The following is an 18,333-nucleotide window of genomic DNA, read 5'->3' as shown; positions in this document are numbered from 1 at the left end:
CGCAGTCCGGGTCAGGTAAGAGTCTTTGGGCTAGGGGCGCTGGGTCCCCGCAGTGTTGGGGCGCAAGGAGGTGGTGGCCGAGTTGCGCGCTGTTTGCTCCGGGAGTAGGTGGGGTCCAGCCGGTGGCGCGGGACTGAGCACATCGCGAAGGCCAGGCGCCATCAAGGCAGCTCCAGGAGTTCATTCCTGCGCCCAGCGCACAATCACAACTGCCATCGTCAGGCGCTACCTCACCTAACCGGTGGACCCACGCCATGCTTTAGCCCTGAGCACCCTAAGAGGGCAAGAGTTTCGGGGGTGCGGGCCCCAGCCCTGCGAAGGGCACAGCCCTGGACGCCCTTCGCAGCCCCTCGTGGTGGCGCGGACCGCTGGGGACCTCTGGGAGAAAGGGCAAGCGAGAGGGCCGCCCGCCGCTCCCCGCAGCACCCAGGAATGGGGGCCCCAGAACGAGCGGAAGCGCTGGCCCCTCTGCACGCGCGGGGACTTCGGCCTAAGCTTCGCGTCAAGAGGGTATTTTTCCTAAACGAAACCGCTTCATTCGTTCGTTCGTTCGTTTGTTCGGGCAGCTGTGCCGCAGGAAAGCAACAGACGTCGGCCGGAGCCCCGGCTGTCTTCGCCGCGCACCCCGACGTCCCACCGCAGTGCTTGGAGGCGCCCCCAGCCCAAAGCGGCCTGCCGGAGCCGCCACCGGTCAGGCTTTTCCTTACCCTGAGAGAAACCCCAAATGCTCTTCGCAAAATCCAATAAAGACATTCCCGCCGCTTCTCCAGGGTTTGGTTGTTGACTCTGGGTTCCGGAGCACACAGCCGCTTCTCTAGAACCGGGTCTCGGAATTCTGAAATTGACCAGCCTCCTAAACCTCAGCCGATTCCACCGCAGTCAAGCGAGGGCCCAGTGGCCGGGGTCGCAGAAATGGGAGCCCCAGGCCGGAATCCAGGTTCCAAGGTTTTCCGATTTAGGGACTCCCTTAATCAAAATACTTGAATCCACTTTTCTGAGAAACCAAGGCTCAGGCATTCTCTTGGCAGCCCAGTGGCCTCTGACAGCCACCAGGGCCAGAGGGAGGCAACCTCAGGTTGCTGTCCACTTGGCAGAGGCTACAGGTCTAGGGTAATGACAGAAGCTACAGGCAGCAGGGGCAGCACAGGAGGCGGACTTGCTGGCCTCCTGCCTTTTCCTCAGACTGCTTTCGAACTCCTCACCTCTGCTCAGAAAAGGAAAAGAAGTGGACTGGAGCATACAGACCCGGCTGCCTGGACGCTAGGATGTAGAGGTGGCTTTTGCTGACCTTCAGGCCAGGTTCAGGGTGCCCTTCTATCAGGAAAGCAGCTGCTGGAAAGAGGAGGCTGTGTACAGCAGAAGCTGACCCTCTGCTTCCCAGTTGTGGGACCAGCCGTTGCCACTTTCCTAGCCTTCTCTTCCCCTGGCTCAGCCATTCTCAGGAACTATACAGCGACCAGTGGGCTCCGGTGAGCCATGAGCCTGGAGAGCGATGGGCCCTACCAGCTGCTTACGGAGAGTTCTGAGTTTCATGCTCCCATCAGCACCCCACTGAGCCATACTGCCTGAATACATCTCAGCTCTTCCCACCAGGACAGGCTGGGGAATCCCGACTGAAAGGAAGTCACAGGCTGGGGACCTAAAAGCCTAAAGGATCCAGTGAGATCATTCCCAGCCCCTACCTGAGCACCCCTTTCCCCATCACTCAGAGATTGCTTGCAGTCAAAGAAACAAGAGTTTTTATTGGGGAGGGGGTGTTAGATCTGGCAGAGGAGGTAGGTGGTCCGGGCTGCACTCCCAAAACTGGGTTTTCTAGTTTGAACTTCTCCACGGCCTAAGAGGCTTAGGGCTGGAATGTCCCAGAGAGTCATGGATGGCCCCCGGGGCAAGCCATGGCACATTCCTTTCCTTCTCCTAAAATCCCTTGATTCTGGTGCAAAGATTAGGACAAGGTACCTCTGTGAGCGGGTAGAAGGATGCCCTCCGTGAGGACCCTCCAACCACCCTTCCCAAATAAAATTACTAAGCCATTCTTGGGCACAGAGTCTGTTTTCTGTAAGCCCAGTCTCAGGAAGAGCCCCTATGGTGATTATTTCAACCCGACAACAGCCCAGGCTTCTCTGCTGAGCCCAGCCAGGACTCTAAGCCCCAAATTTCCTGAAAGTCACAGAATCATTGCTAGCTCTGTGTGTCCTGGAGGGATGGGGCACATGGTTCCAGCTCCAGGAAGCCCCCTTCCCTTCTCTCTTCATGTCACATCATCAGGTGAGGTGGAGGCTGAAGCAGCAGTCAAGGATCGCTGTGTCCCACGTCATAGATGGGAACTGGCACACAGTGCAGGTCAAGCCTTGTCTAAGGTCAGACAGCAAAGCCAGGGGAACACTGAACCCCTGCTCTTACTCCTGAAAGACAGCTGCCTCCTGTCTCGTGTGCGTGTGTGTGTGTGTGTGTGTGTGTGATATGAGTGTGCAAGAAGCCCCTACTCTGCCTGGGATAGCAGCCAGCAGAGCGAGTGGCTGAGGAAGAAAAGAAAGCGCCCAGGTCCCGTCTCCAGCCAACACCCAGAATCAGGCCAGGGCCTCCTCTAGATCAATCACTTCCTCACCCCTGCTCATTCAGCCCCGTCCAGGTCTAGCAGAAAAGACTCCCCTGGGCAGCCCCCACTAGTCTCAGCCCCTCTCTAGGGCTCAGGGCCCCTGGGATGTGGAGCTTCACCGGCAATAGTCTGAGCACCTTTCCATCCACACAGCAGGCATTAAGATTTCCAAACATAGGGATTATGGTGACTGCCTGGAGCACTGCCAGAGGCTTGGATCCAGAGGGGCACACAGCAGGTGCTCAATCACTGCATTAAATGCATCCACAGTGAGATACAAGCCCCTCAGACTGAATAGCTAGAGCTGCACAGTCACAAAACAGTCCCCATCCATGCAACGCCTGACTCTTTAGCCCCTTTGGGGAGTGGGGGCCTGTGACCCTCAGCCTCTGGATGCCCGTAGGCAGACCATTCATTCCATGCCCCCATCCAGAGGGGCACTGTGTTTCCCATCTTGGCCCGACACTTGGTGGGCTTAGAACACACCCCCGTCAGCCAGGTTTTGCAGCAAATAGCATCAGTGTTCTGGGACCCAGAGGCCTGGCTGTGTGTACACATATGTGACTGTACACCGCAGTCCCGTGTGGGCGCAGTGTGTGTGTGTATGGGTATGCAGTACGTATGAGTACATGCATGCTTTTGTGACCTGTCTGTATCCAGGCAGCGTGGGTGGCACACTGTCCAGTCGGGGTAAGGTGGCTAAACGGAAGATGGAGTGTGAAGGGGCACTCCCTGGCATGCTGCAGCACCTGAATACCTCCTTGAAAGGAGGTATCTGCTGCTTCAGGAGATTCAGCTAAAAAATGTGGTAAAAGATGGGGCTGAGGGCAAACGCTAGGAAATCATACCCCCCGTGTACCCCTCCCACCATCCCGGTACACACCAAGTCTGTTTTCACCCTGGGGGTCTCAACTTGGAGAAATGTCCCTTTGGGAGGAAAAGGCTGGAGTTACTGAGGCCCTCCCCCAACTCCTGGGATGCATCCTCCCTCTGGCCCCAGCCTCAGACCTTGGCCCCTGTGGCCTCAGGCACCCAGTGAGAGTGGGCCAGCCCTAAGGAACTGTGCCTTTTCCCCAGGGCCCAGAGCTGGGGGCCTTGGGCTGAGGCCAAGGGAGCAAGAGGCAGGCCTGGTTCCACCCTGCCCACGCCCCTGCCCTCAAAATCCTTACCAAGGAGCTCAGCGGGGGTGCCTTCCTCTGATAGGGAGCCAGGTGAGGGCAGGGACTGAAGAGGGTCCCAGACCCTGACAGCTTGCACAGTCAGTCCCAAGCAGAGACCCCAGGAGGACATGAGGATGCACTAGGCCCCAGGGTGAGGTACTGGGCCTGGAGATTACCACAGTGCTTCCCCCCCCGAGGCCGCTGTCCTGCCCAGTGCCACTTCTGTCTGGTGGAGCAGACAGATGAGGGGCAGAGGGCAGCCTGGGGTCCAGCTGTGGCTAGAGGAACAGGTCAGGGTCACACCCTACCACCCGAGCTGTCACCTATTAGCTCAGGACTCTGATGTCTCAAGACCAGTTAAGCAAAATCCTTCAACAAACTTTACTCAAGTAGGAGGATTCAACGAGGGACTCATTCTTAGGGGTGGGAAGGGGAATGTCTTTGCCTGTGCTCATAGAGTGCCCACTGGTGCTGCAGCTTAGCTACCACTGTGTGGGAGAGAAGCTCAAAGACGGTCCTGGGCTTCCTGGGCTGCTGGCCTAGGCTTGAAAACTCCAGTCACCTGGCCCGCCAGGCCTGTGCCTGAAGCTCTGGGAAGCCAAAGTGAGGCCCCAGGCCCTGCGAACGTGCCCTGAAGGGGGCAGAGCCCCATCGTGTGGCAACCGAGGCCGGGGCCTGGCGGATTTGGTCAGACCATTGAAGGTGCAAAACAAGGGGAGACAGCCCTACTGAAGAGGCTCTGGGGCCTGGCAGGGCTCTTGGGGTCTCCTGCTGCACTCGCCAGCGGCCTGGAGCCAACAGAAACGCTTCATCTGATTAGAAGCCATCAGCTCTATCCCAATCCCGGAAAATTGACTGCGGTGCAGAGGGGGAGGCCTGAGAAGAAGCCTTGGGGGAGAGGGTCCAAGCTAATTAGGAGGCAGCATCCGGGGGCCCATTAGAGCGCAGGCTGCTGTCACTCAGCCTGGCTCAGGTCCCGGGAGACGAGGCCGGGTAAGGAGGGGCCGCGGCCCCTCGACGAGGACGCCGCTGGGAGCTGCCAGAACGAGCCCCGGGCTCTGCCCCCACCCTGGCGCTGGCTCGCAGGCGCCCGGTCGGTGCGATCCTCCTTGGTGAACATTCACTCATCCTGGGCTGTTCTTGCCGGGGGCTCGGGACTTCGAGGCGGCCCAGACAGGAGTTGATTCTGAGCGAAACAAGTCATTTGGGGCTTGAGGTGGGCACGAGCCGCGCGGGACTTGCAGGCCAGATGCGTTTCTTTTGTGCGGCCGCGGGAGAACTCAGTGTGTCACCGGGGAAGGAGGGTGAGGCGCGGCGAGGCCACGGGAGGGGGGAGGCGGCGGGAAGGTGGCTGCGGAGGGGGGAGGGCGCGGGCGAGGCAGTGAGGGAGGGAAGGAGGGAGGGCGGCAGAGAGGGCGCGGCTGCGCGGGCGGCTCGCGGCTGGATTCCGCCTGCGCTCCCTCGCTCGCTCGTTCGCTCCCTCCTTCCCTCCCAGCCCCCTCCCACCCAGGCCCACCCCACCCACCACCCCTGGCGCAGGGACTGCTGGAACCTGGCGTGCGCGCTGTCGCTTTAAGACAGACTCTGCCGGCGCCGTCCGGAGCCTTAGAAACCGGCCCCGGATCGGGAGCCGGAACCGGGGCCGGGCGGGCGGCTGAGGCCCGAGCGGCGGGAGGGCAGCGCGGAGCGCGAAGCCGGGCTCCCGGTCGCGGGAAACCGCTGCCGCTGCCGCCCGCCTGGCCCCGCAGCCCCGGGCGGTCCATGGGGCGGGCGCGGCGTCGTTTCGGGCGCGGGCAGCCCTGGGGGGCGGCCGCTTAGGCGCTGCGCTCTTGTCCTCACAGGTCGCAGCCAGGGCTGCCGGGCGCGCCCAGCTCCGGCCCCTGGAGCGCCCGCCGCGGTCCCCGCCTCCATGGACGCCTTCAAGGGGGGCATGAGCCTGGAGCGGCTGCCGGAGGGGCTCCGGCCGCCGCCGCCGCCGCCGCACGACATGGGGCCCGCCTTCCACCTAGCCCGCGCCGCCGACCCCCGCGAGCCGCTCGAGAACTCCGCCAGCGAGTCGTCCGACACGGAGCTGCCAGGTAAGCTCGGCTCCCCGCGAGGCGCGCACGGAGCCTACCCGGGTGCAGGGAGCCGGGAGCAGGGCCTGGCGCCCGCTCCGCACAGTCACGCTCGCTCTACGCCCCAGGAGGCCTCAGGACCTTTCCTTTTCCCATTCTCCACCTGACGGTGAACACGGACAAGTAGGCGCTTTATGAAGCGGAAATTTAGTGCTTTTCGAAGGCACTTCCACGCGGTGCCCACGCGCCAAGTGACCTGCAAATGCACGAACCTACAACCGAAGGGTCGGAATGACAGCCCCTCTTGATCGGGAGCAAATAGAACGGGGAGAACAGTTAGGCTTGTGCAAATGGCTGTCGAAGGGCCGCTTGGACCGAAGGAGAGGAGCAGATCAGAAAGGAATGGGCGGCGGGCGAGAGAAAGTGCCCAGAGAGAGAGAGTACAGACACCCCGACAGACTGTGGGCGACTGACTGAGAGGGAGAGACCTAAGAGAAGGTGGCGGGAAAAGTCGGAAAAGCAAACTGGGGGGGAAGAAAAACAACCTTAAGTAAAGGGAAAAGAGAGGACAGCGAGGGCGAGTGGGCCAAGAGGGGCGACCCGGCTCCAGTCAGAACCGCCTAAAAGAGGGATCCGTGCCTCACGTGCTCCGCCAGAGCCCGGAGCCGCCAGGCCGCGGGTCCAGGGCTCCGACTCTGCTCGGCCAAGTCTCCTTACGCGCTGCCTTTCTGCCCGAGCTCAAGCTTTTTTCCCCACGCCAGCTACTGGGCCGGCGGGTGGGCGGCGCGGGCAGTGATGAGGCCAATACCCGGCCCTGCCCGGGCTCCAGGGTCTCCGAACGGCTCCCGCGCTCGAGGTCCTAGTTCAGCGCCGCCGCCGAGCTTCCCACTCCCCCGGCCGTGGGCGCCTCTTCTGCGTTCATTTCTTAATCCACCGCTGAGTGTTTCTCTACGAGTTTTTAATCTCTATTTATTTCTGTTTTGCATCCCTAAGTGACTTTCTCTGAGAGGTTCTGTTTGCTTGGTTAAAAAAACAATCAACGCTGGACGGTACTTCTGTTTTCAAAAGTTTTAACCGTGGCCTTTGGTTGGTTTTTATTTTTAAAACCCAGAGAAATACATAGTCATAGATTGCTTTAAAAAGCCAAGTCTATGAGAATAAATTTTTTAAATTAACTGTATTTTTCGTTATAGAAAGAATTGCTATACTAGATATATTTCTCTGGAATTTAAAATATCTACATGCAGCATTATTCTTCGGGAGATTTTAAAAAGTCAATCCAAAATGGCGCTTTTCTCCGGGATTTTCTCAAAATCCGTTTACAGTGATGTTATTTGGGGAATTTAAGTTATCTAACTATAGCGTTGTATTTCCCTGGGATTTAAAAATTATTTCTAGAAGGGCATTATTGGGAAGGGGTTAAAAAAATCTATCTACAACAGTACATTGATTTTTTTTAAATCCCAGATAAATAAATGCCTGTGTCTGCCTGGAGTTTATACACTTAACAGCACTGTATTTAGTTAGGGGTGTGTTTGCACGGAGGTTTCTGGCTTCTTAATCTGCATTTGCTGTGTTTCTACCTGCCTATTTTTAAGAATTTGTGACCCTTTCTATGTTTTTAGGCATAGAGCTGTGAGCTTTTCTGGGCTTCTGTGTTTTGTTTTTAAATTCTTTTTCTTTATGTTTCAATGTTTCTATAACTGCATGTTGTTTGTGTAGCTTCAAAGAGAGAGAGGCTAGAGCCCCCAGGTCACCTAGACAGAGTCTGTGAGTCTGGGCTGCCTGGCTGCTGCCAGAGGGATTTTCTGTGCCTTGGGACTTGAGGCCTGGAGCTAAGGCCGAGAACCCGGCTGTGTTGTGCCTGCCCGGTGGGGCTCCCACACGGCCCTGGGGAGAAGAAATTGGAGGGGCTGCAGGCCACTGCCTGGCTCTTGCTCCACCCACCCCCCAGCTTCAGGCTAGAAAGATTTGATCCTAGTTCAGAAAAGCAGAGATCCCCTCTGATTTAGAACCCCAAGAGCCCTAAAAAATGTACATTTTCGGGTGACATCAACAGCAGAGCCCCAGCATGAGCCGAGCTGTGAGAGCAGGCCCTGCGCAGCTAGGAACCTAGGCCCACGTCTCCGACTCCTGGGCTCTTCTCCCAGACGAGCCTGATCAGAGGTGACTACTGCCTACCCTACCCGGTACAGGCGGGCTCTTTCCAATGGGTACAATTCCAGGGGCCCTGGCGGGAGGGCGGGCCCCACCAGGGCTGACCACGAGCGCTTCGGTGGAGCCGGGATGGGGTGCAAAAGGGCATAAGCCCGAGGTGACTGGCGCCCTGCCCTGCCTGCTTCAGAGAAGGAGCGCAGCGGGGAACCCAAGGGGCCCGAGGACAGCAGTGCGGGCGGCGCAGGCTGCGGCGGTGTGGAGGACCCCGCCAAGAAGAAGAAGCAGCGGCGGCAACGCACGCACTTCACAAGCCAGCAATTGCAAGAGCTGGAGGCCACGTTCCAGAGGAACCGCTACCCAGACATGAGCATGCGGGAGGAGATCGCCGTGTGGACCAACCTCACCGAGCCACGCGTGAGGGTGAGCGTGGGGTGCGCGCCTAAGGGGACCCGCGCAGAAGGCTGCCAGCCGGCCCAGCGCAGCCCTTGAAAGCTTAGAGCCGCGCTCAGACTATCACTCTTTCGCACACTCAGACCGGCTCCCTCCCTCCACCGGAGGCGATTCCACCTTAGGCCCCGGTCTACCCAGCTGCTGCAGAGCCGTTTGGTGCTAGCCCCCCTCGGCTGCTGCCACCTCGGATCCCTCTGACCCACATCCTACCTGACCCTCTGGCTCTACCGCAGCCCCCACCCAAAGACCTGTGTCCCCAAGGGACGTTCCCCTGCCCTGCAGAGCCCAGAACCCGCTCGGCTGTTACCCCCTAGACTGAGCAGAGGATTCCCCGCTGCTGGGGACCTCCGAGCCGCTGGCACCTTCCCGCGAAAACGAAAGGGAAAGGCAGATCCTGCCTGGCAGCCTGAGAGAGGCCTGATAAGAGTGTAGGCTTGGGGGGGTCTCAAAACTTCCTAGGGCAGTGGTCCCACCCGTACGATGCTTCTCCAAAATCTCAGGATATTCTCCACCCAACTCTTTCTCAGCCGTTTGGCCAGTCTTAGCTGAACCCTTTCCCTAATGCCCTTTCCCGTAGGGCTGGGTTCAGGTGAGGAGGGGGCAGCTCTGGTGGATGAGTGAGCCTCAGGCCAAATCCCTTTGGAGATGTAAGGTCTCCAACTCAAGACAGGACTGCACCCTCCCTCTTCTCACCCCTTGGTTCCCAGTGAAAACATGGCTGTCCTGCCAGAGCAGCAAGAGAATCACTTCTTCTCAGGGTCCTGCAAATATTTAATCAGATATTGGGAGCACGTTCCAAGCTAAACCAAAGTCCCACCTGGGCCACAGACTCCCTGCTATAACCCCAGCTCTCACCCCTCCCCAGTCAGGCTGGCCAGCCCAGTGGGATAGAGAGTGAAGACAGCATTCGGTAATCCTGAGCTCACTAAGCCTGCCTCGGGTTTACGGTGGTACGGGTGGGGTGGGGTGGGGGTGGAATCAGGCAACGTTAGTGCTGGGGATGGAGAAGGCTGAGATGCAGGGGTCCGGCAAGAGAGGTCGGGATACAGCCCGGGGCTGGTCGAGGGCTGCGGAGGGCAAAGGACTGGGACTAGATGAGGATCGGCAAGCACTGGGAGTTGGGAAAGAAGAGGTTCTAATGGAATTTTGTGAGGAAAAGTGGAGGGGGAGAGTAGAGAGAAACTTGTAAGAAGTGAAAGGAAATTAAATATTTGCAGAAAAACATATTTGGCGTATATTTAGGTAGCAGGAAAGAAATTAAGTATTTAAGGGAGAAGCAAAAGGATCAAGTATTTGAGAAGACTAAAGAATCAACCATTTAAGAGAAACAGTGAAGGTCAGATATTTGGAAAGAAGAAAACAAACTAAATATTTGCAGAAGAATCAAAAGGATCAAAAATGGGGGATAACGAAGAAAAATGGACTGTTTGAGGGAGAAGAAAGTGGTTCAGATAGTGGGGTGGACGGAACGAAAATAAACATTTGAGGCAGAAATGATAATATCAAATATTACCAATAAAGATGGAAACAGACTATCTGAGGAATGAAAAATAGACTGAAGAATGAGAGGAGTCGCAAGGTCATATATTTCAGGAAAGAAAACTACCTTTTATATTCGAGGAAGAAGAAAATGGATGGAGTATTTAGGAGGTAGATGGGGAACCGTTTGCGGGAGAAGGCAGAAGATGACCTGGTTGAGAGAGGAAGAAAGAAAACAAATATTTGTTAAAAAAAAGAAAAAAGAGGATCCGTATTAGGAGAAGAAACCGGATTTAATTGGGGGAAGAGGATAAAGATCAGAAAAAGGAAAAGACTAATATTTTCTGGAGACAGGAAGGGAACCATTATGGAGAGAAGGCAGGGGTGGAAATATCGAAGAAAGAAACGGTATTCGGAGAGAAGGAAGCGGGCGGAGGCCTCGGGTGGGGCAGGGGAGGTGGAGGCATCTTCCCGCCCTCGGCAGCCCTGACCTTTCTCCTGTCCCCCTCCCCTAGGTCTGGTTCAAGAACCGGCGAGCCAAGTGGCGGAAGCGCGAGCGTAACCAGCAGCTGGACCTGTGCAAGGGCGGCTACGTGCCGCAGTTCAGCGGCTTGGTGCAGCCCTACGAGGACGTGTACGCCGCTGGCTACTCCTACAACAACTGGGCCGCTAAGAGCCTGGCACCAGCGCCGCTCTCCACCAAGAGCTTCACCTTCTTCAACTCCATGAGCCCGCTGTCGTCGCAGTCCATGTTCTCGGCCCCCAGCTCCATCTCCTCCATGACCATGCCGTCGAGCATGGGCCCGGGCGCTGTGCCCGGCATGCCCAACTCGGGCCTCAACAACATCAACAACCTCACCGGCTCCTCGCTTAACTCGGCCATGTCACCGGGCGGCTGCCCGTACGGCACACCCGCCTCGCCCTACAGCGTCTACCGGGACACGTGCAACTCGAGCCTAGCCAGCCTGCGGCTCAAGTCCAAGCAGCACTCGTCGTTCGGCTACGGCGGCCTGCAGGGCCCGGCCTCGGGCCTCAATGCGTGCCAGTACAACAGCTGACCGCCCAGCCGGGCCACGCGGGCCGGCGGCCGGCACAGCGCCGGGGCCGGGACTGGGTCGGGTGCGGGCGCGGAGGACCTGGCGCCTGCGCGGCCCCCTGCTCCCCACCTCCGGCTTGGTTTTGTGTTTGCTTTCCTGGACCCCACTCTGCCCTCCAAAACGAGACAAAGCAAAAAGACGTCGGAGAAAAGTGACGCGAAAAAACGGATGAGTTGCAATTTTCCTCGGGATGGCGCGGGTGGTGCGTGCTCGCTCGCTCGCTCGGGGCCCGGTGGGCCACTCTGCGGAGGGGACGCGGCGCGGGAGGCGAGCGCCGAGGCCGGCGGCCGGGAGGAGACGCCCCGTAGCCCGCGTTCCCGCCTGCGAACTGGAGCGCGGACCGCCGGCAAGCCTGGGCCCCGGCCCGGTGCGAACCAAGACGCCCCCTCCGAGCTAGGCCCGGCCAAGCATACCTTAGCTCGATCCGGATCCAAGTTGGAGGGGCGCTGGGCCAGAGGTGACGGTACCCAGTCCAGGGTCGGGATCTCGCCGTGGACCCGTACTAATGGCCCCGGCGCGCCTCGAAGAGCCCTTGCCTGCCCCGCAGGATTACTTTAAGGCCAACGAGCCGCAGCTGGCGGTGCGGACGAGGCGGGAGCGTGCGGAATGCTCGTCTCAGAGCATCCCAGCCCCCAAGCTTCGCCGCAAGCCCAGGCCCTCCCCTCAGCTCCCGGCTAGAAGGTGGCCCGCCTGTCCGGCGAGGAGCCGCCTCCTCACCGCCCGCCGTGCAAGAGTCGAGCCGGGAGAGCTCGGGGAGCGGCCAGGGCCCCACGCCGTGCCCACTTTGCACACCCGCTCTCCGGCCCGCGCCCCAGTTTACAGCGTCCTTGTGTATGTCGGACTGACTGTATAGAATTATAAATCTGTCTATATCGACTTGTCCATGTACATCCATTAAAACCATAGTACGAGCGTGCTAACCACTGCAGAGCCCTGACTGCTTCATTCGGTCTTGGAGGGAAGGCGGGTAGAAAGGTAACTGCACCCCCGTGGGCCCTGCGAGTAGGAGAAAAGAGCCGAAGCCGACCCTGCCAGAGGACCCTACGCCCACTTCCCCACCACCATTCCAGACCAGTTCAACCCGGCTCCCTTGAGGGCGCAGCCCAGCGCTCCGAGTTCCCTTTCCGCGCGCCGATACTCATCGGCGGTGCGGCTCAGCCTCCCGGCGCCGAGCGCGGGCCGCTCTAGCCTGGACCACCCGCCCTACCCGACCGCCGGATTCTGCAGGCTCTTCCCAGACTGGGTCTGCAGTGATGCTCCAGGCTTTTAGGGTGCTTCGCGGCCTTTGTCTGCTGGGAGCTTGGCGGTGGGAGCCGCTGAGAGCCTCTTTAGACCTGGGGTTGCCTGTTCTCCAATAGGCCCGGTGCCCCCACCTTGAGCCCTGCTCTGGTTGTTCCAGGAGGACCGAGGGTGCTGGATCTGCCAGAGTCGAGCCAGGGCCTCCACATCGAAATCCCACCCAGGGGCATATGGCTGTTCCGGTGAAAGTGTCCATCCATCACACAGAACTCACTTCTCACTTACCTTACATCCCAAGTTATCGGTCGCTCCCGCCGCCACCTCCCCCTACTTTTGGAAACTACTGAACAAGACCAGCCTGTAAACTGCCTGTAAAATTCTGCTTCCCTTAAGTAAGTCACTTCTAACGGCAAAACAAAATGTCTGCAGCTGTAGCAGGGGAGGAAGGAGGGGTTGGTATTCTGCTTTAGAATCACCTTGTGATTGTCACTGCCCTGGAGCTGGACCCAGGCAAGCGCTAGATGGGAGTGGGGCACAGCCATGGGCTTAGTCATGAGCTAATAGCTGGAGAGCCCTGTGCACACATTCCTAAACCAGGTCAGCACGGCCTCTGAGGTCAGGAGTGCTGTCCCTATTATACAGATGATGGAACCAAGGCTCCATCACACTCTGCACTGGGCCAAGGTCACACGGATTCCAAAGCCAGGCATCTTTCCACCGGTCTTCTCACCTTCAGATGAGGAGTGAGGAGGGGTCCTTGCTGGAGGATGGCTCAGCCTGATGATGTAGGACTTGGGAGTGAAGGGTTCTGAGAAGGACCGGGCCAGATACACAGGCTGGAGGAGGGAGGAGGGGGGAGGGAAGGTTGGGGCAGGGGGCTGGAGCCCGACCACCCCTCCCCCAACGGCTGGAGTCCAGAGCTCCGACCCCTCACTCTCTGGAAACATAAACACAATCACATCTGGACTCAGAGTGCCTCCCCCAGCCTCACACATCTGCCAAGGCCAGGGGGCCCTGGTCTCAGCTGAGAGCAGGAGGCAGGGGAGACCTAGAAGGAGGTGGGACTGGAGAGAAGAGGGAGGCAGAGAGGCCTCTCTGAAAGTCAGGCCCCGTCTCAGGTGAGAGGAGGGCCGAAGAAGAGCTCTGGTAGAGACTTAGTGTGGAGGTGGGGCCACAGGCCGAACAGCTGCAGCCAGGAGGAAAGGCAGAAGCAGTCCAGAATGACCCCATCATCCATCAAGGCCCACGGCCACCAAGGCGAGTGCAGGACCCAGCCTTGGGCCCCCCCATCTATTCTGTGCCTGCAGATAGTACCCAGGCCTCCCCAGCTACACCAGCTGCAGGGTCATCTGTGGAGGGCGGATGAGGAACACACGGGGTTCTGAAAGGCAAGTCCTCTGAGAAGAGGCAGAAAGTCCTAGTCCTGCTCTGCCTGAAGAAGACTGGGGAGGCTTCATTTACTGTGCTTCTGCCCTTGGTGCTGGGGATGGAGAAGTGGGAAACAGACACAGTCCCTGCTCTCACGGACAAGTAAACAAACACGTATAATTACAAACTGGGCTGAGTGCTTTTGGAGAAAACATGGTGCTGTGAGTAAGAAAAAATGAAAGTCCTGCTTCAAACAGGATAGCCAGGCAAGGCTGTTCGGGAGGAGGTGGCGCCATCTCCGTCTTCAGTGGCAAGCGGTATCATATACTGAGCCCATTCAGTGTCCAGGGCCCTCTGCTAAGTGCACGCTTCTCATAGATGAGCCCCTTTTACCTGCACCGCAGCCCTATGAGATGATCCTCCTTATCCCCTTTCCCTGATGAGGCCCCTGAGGCTTAAAGAAGCCACACAGCAGGAAGTGATGGAATGGATTCAAACCCAGTCACTCTCTACCTTCCGCACTGGGCTGCCCCATGCCAAGCATCGTGGGCAACATGGCAGGGGAGGGTGTCTGACCTTGAAGAGATCATAATTTCTGCTGGCCACACAGGACTGGCCCGCAGGAAATAGAAAAGCAGATTTGTTCTTACTTGGTACTGACAAAGTGACCCCCAAAGGGCCGCTGCAGATTTAGAGGGGCCATGAATTAGGGACAAGAGGGCAAGAGGCTGGTGCCCAGCACTGGTTTGCAGGCACTGTGGGCACCAAAGGAGGATGGGGTGAGCCACTGTGTGCAACCCCTGTAGTGCCTGGTCATTGAGGGAGAGGAGCCAAGTCACCTCCCCTAGCTTTATGGCCCTCCCTCTGGGCCACCAGAGTCACCTGGAGGGGGAGGGGGAAATCACAGCTGGAAAAGCTGCCTCGCATAGGGGCAATGGCCTGGGGAGTCCAAGCCCTAGAGGTGGCTCTGGGTGGCCCTTCAGCTCCACATGCCTCAGCCTGCTGCTGCCCCAGGAAATAGCAGTGGGACCTCAGTCACCAAGAGGGCCAGTCTGGGAAATGAGAGTGAGGGTGGTTTTCTGCCCAGGGACCTCCCCATCTCCTGGGCCAGTTACTTGGCTCTGGCATCCACAGGAACTTTTGCTGTGGTCTCTGAGAGCGAGAGTTTGAGTTCTGGCACTCCCCCTGAGTTGCCCTGGACAAGAGGCTTCACTAAGGTCTCTGGGCCTGTTCTTCAGTAAAAGGGAATGACGACAATCACTTCACACAGCTGTCTAAAGGATTAAATGAGATAACGCACATAAAGTGCTGGCATATAGTAAGTGCTCAATAAATTGTTATTGATGTTGGAATTGTTACTGTTAATGTTATTATTATTAAAGTGAGATGTCCTGCCTCTCCTCCTGAGGGCCCTGTCCCCCACTTTCCACATTAATAGGGCATCTCTTAAGATTCTCAACAGGTCATTTCTGAAAATGTCATTTGGGGCCCACCTTGGATTTCCCTCCAGCTTTGCTGGGTGCCATGAATGTGAGTCATGACTGACAGTCCTGCTGATTTCCCCACCTGCCTTACCTTCCCCACTCCATCCCAGCCCTGGAACCATCCTAGACTTGGGCCCCCTGTAACTCTCCTGATGGGAATCACATTAGTGTTGGGCTAGGGAGTGGGGGTGGCGGGGGAGATAATTGTAATTCGTGTCCAGAGGCTGGACTCAGCTGTGCTCTGGGAGAGAGGAAAAAGACCCCAGGCCCCGGGATTTGCCTTTGCCAAACTCATTTGGCTAGGTGGGAGAGGAGCGGAGGACACAGGTGACAGCTGGGACTGAGGAAGCCCTCGGTGTGGGCAGCAGAATGAGGTGGGCAGGCGGGGACACAGAGAAGCTTCCTGGTGAAGGCAGGGCCCTGGAATATCAACCATGAAATCCAAACTCCTGTCTTGTTCAGTGTTACGAGCTTCTCATTTCCTAGATGGGCGCTTCCAATCTGCCTCCCAGGCTTTCTCTCAGCCCTTGCCAATCTGCCTCCTTGCCCCTCTCCCCACGGGAACCCCAGTCTTCACACTCCTGTGTTGCCTTCGCAGGGCCCTGGGCCTTGCCTCCCAGCTGGCTGTGTAACCCAGAGCCGGCGCCCACTGATCGAGAGGCTGCAGGGCACCCAGGAGACACAGTGCCAGCGCTCAGCCAGGTTGGGGAGCCTGTGATCCCGTGAATCAGGACGCTGCCGAGGAGCAGGTCAGGGTGCAGGAAGCTGCATTTGGAGCAGGGTGGAGGCAGAGGGCAGGATGGATGAAAGCGTCTCTGGGTGATCGGGTCACGTGGCCGCACGCCTCACTATGCGCCTTCCCCTGCTGTGCACTGTACGTGTTTTCTAGATGAGGAAGCTAAGGCTGGGGGTGTCATGTGACCTGTCCAAAGGCACGCAGCTTTAGAGCCTTGGATCCCAGCCTGTCTGACTGCAGGCAGAGCCTGTGGCTTAACTTCTGTGGGCACGGCCTCCCGCAGGCAGGGTCACTGCAGCTCCCGAGAGCCAGGATGGAGCAGCAAACAGGTGTGGACAGCAATGTGTGGAGAGTGTCTGCACACAGTCGGTGCTCAGTAACGATCTGCTGAATAAATGAAGTGAAGGGCTGCCTCCCTTTATACCTCACTCCACAAGACATACCCTGGCCTTCCTCCCTCTCGCTGCCCCTGTCTCTCTTCTCTTGCTTCTTTCCCTCCTCCTCTCACTCCCTCCCTCCCCCCTCTCAGCACTGGCAGCTCCTGGCGCTGCTTTTAAAAGTGTATCTGAACAACAACAACAAAAATTCAAAAATGGGCAAAGGACTTTGAACAGACATTTCCCCAAAGAAGACAAATGGCCAATAAACACACGAAAAGATGCTCAACATCACTAGTCGTTAGGGAAATGCAAGTCAAAACCACAATGAGATACCGCTACACATCCATTACGACGGCTCTTACCAAAAAAGCAGAAAATAACAAGTGTTGGTAAGGATGTGGAGAAATTAGAACCCTTGTGCATTGCTGGTAGGAATGTAAAATGGTGCAGCTGCGGAAAACCGTATGGTGATTCCCTAAAAAAAAATAAACAGAATTATTATATTATCCAGAAATTCCACTTCTGGGTACATACCGAAAAGAAACAAAAGCAGGGACTCAAACACATATTTGTACACCCATGTTCATAGCAGCATCATTGACAATAGCCTAAAGGTAGGAGCAACCCATGCCCATCAACAGATGAATAAACAAAATGTGGTTATGTACATTCAGCCTTGAAACAGAAGGAAATTCTGACAGACCCTACTACATGGATGAACCTTGAAGACATTATGCTACATGAAATTGGCCAGACACAAAAGAACAAACATTGTATGATTGCACTTATATGAGGTACCTGGAATAGGCAAACTCATACAGAGAGAAAGTAGGATGGTGGTTGCCAGGGGCAGGGAGGAGAGGGGGATGGGGAGCTAGTGTTTAATGGGTACAGAGCTTCAATTTTACAAGATGAAGGAGTCCTGGAGATGGATGGTGGTGATGGTTGCATGTGCTTAATGTCACTGAACTGTGCACTTTAAAAAAGGTTAAAATGGTAAATTTCATGTTATGTGCATTTTATCACACTTAAAAAAAATGTATATCTGTGTCTATGCCTCTACCTTATCCAGCGAGGCATTCACAGACTGGTTGGTGCCCAGGACTCCTGGGGGCTGAACCCACTACCAGAGCTGGGGTGGTGCTTGCTGGAAAACCTTTCCTTGCCGCCCTCTTCAACTGGTACCCTTTGAGGCCCCAGTTACAGCTGAACCCCCTTGTGGCCCTCACCCCATCCTCCATCCCTCTGTGCAGCATAGCAGTGGGACCCCATTAAGGACACGTCCCCTACTGAGTGTCTACTATATGGCCAAGGGAAAGTAAATGGGGCCGATGACTTCTCTATAAGTTCAGCATAAAATTAAATAGGTTTGCCATTGCCTTTTTTTAAAAACTGAGTTTCTTTGTCAAAACACTAAACAAGGCAAGCTACAGAACATTATATAAGCACGGTACCATTTTTATTTTTACACATGTACAGAGAAATTTCTGGATGTGTTAACAAAGTGTTAACACCAGCTACCTCTGGGTGGTGGGAAATAAGGGATTTTTTTTTTCATTTTTCCTTTCCAAGTTTTTTGCGCTAAGCATGTATTACTTTTGTCATGATGGAAAGAAACATCAAATATTATTTTAAAAATGCAAAGAACTGTGATCTGCAGGACAGGGAGTGGCCTTCTGCCTACAGGTCCCTGTCCTCACCCCAGAGGGGTCATTCATCACCTCCCTGGGATGATGTGTCAACCCCCAGGATTCAGCCTCGTGCTGGGGGCAGGCCAGTGTGACAGGTGGTGTCAAGTAAACCTTTACAGATTTTTATAGAAGTGAAATTTTTGTTTTCAAATACTTTCTTCTTTAAACAGATGCCAAATTAGTAGGTGCCAAGAGGAGTGTTCAGAGAGAAGAAGAATTTGTAATGCTCTTGTATATTGCAAAGCAGAGAGAACTCAGTTTAAAAACGGCTCTCGTAAGCAGTAAGGGTGCCCATCCCTGCCCCCTTTGTCCCCTCGCTGCATCCCCCAGCCCCGCCCTCCTAATCCTCCAGCTCAGCAACCTATTTACACTCTTACCTTGCTTTCGCACACACACATGCACCCACACGCGCGCACACACACACTGTGTGTGCCTGCCA

At 56.6% G+C, this 18,333-nt stretch overlaps 1 protein-coding gene across 1 annotated transcript; it reads left to right on the top strand.

Moving 5' to 3' along the window:
* The first annotated feature begins 5,665 nt into the window (after positions 1-5,665).
* On the top strand, positions 5,666-10,957 carry PITX1 (paired like homeodomain 1). Its single transcript, XM_029218375.1, has 3 exons — positions 5,666-5,834; positions 8,158-8,390; positions 10,415-10,957. Exons 1-3 carry the CDS (start codon positions 5,666-5,668, stop codon positions 10,955-10,957), a joined length of 945 nt encoding a protein of 314 aa, XP_029074208.1.
* Positions 10,958-18,333: the final 7,376 nt, after the last annotated feature.

This window comes from Monodon monoceros, unplaced genomic scaffold (assembly GCF_005190385.1).
Source record: "Monodon monoceros isolate NGI ecotype Baffin Bay Population unplaced genomic scaffold, NGI_Narwhal_1 Super_Scaffold_12, whole genome shotgun sequence".
In the NCBI taxonomy this organism is placed as follows: Eukaryota; Metazoa; Chordata; class Mammalia; order Artiodactyla; family Monodontidae; genus Monodon; species Monodon monoceros.
The sequence above is the reverse complement of the archived record's forward strand: the minus strand, read 5'-3'. Positions and strand labels throughout refer to the sequence as shown.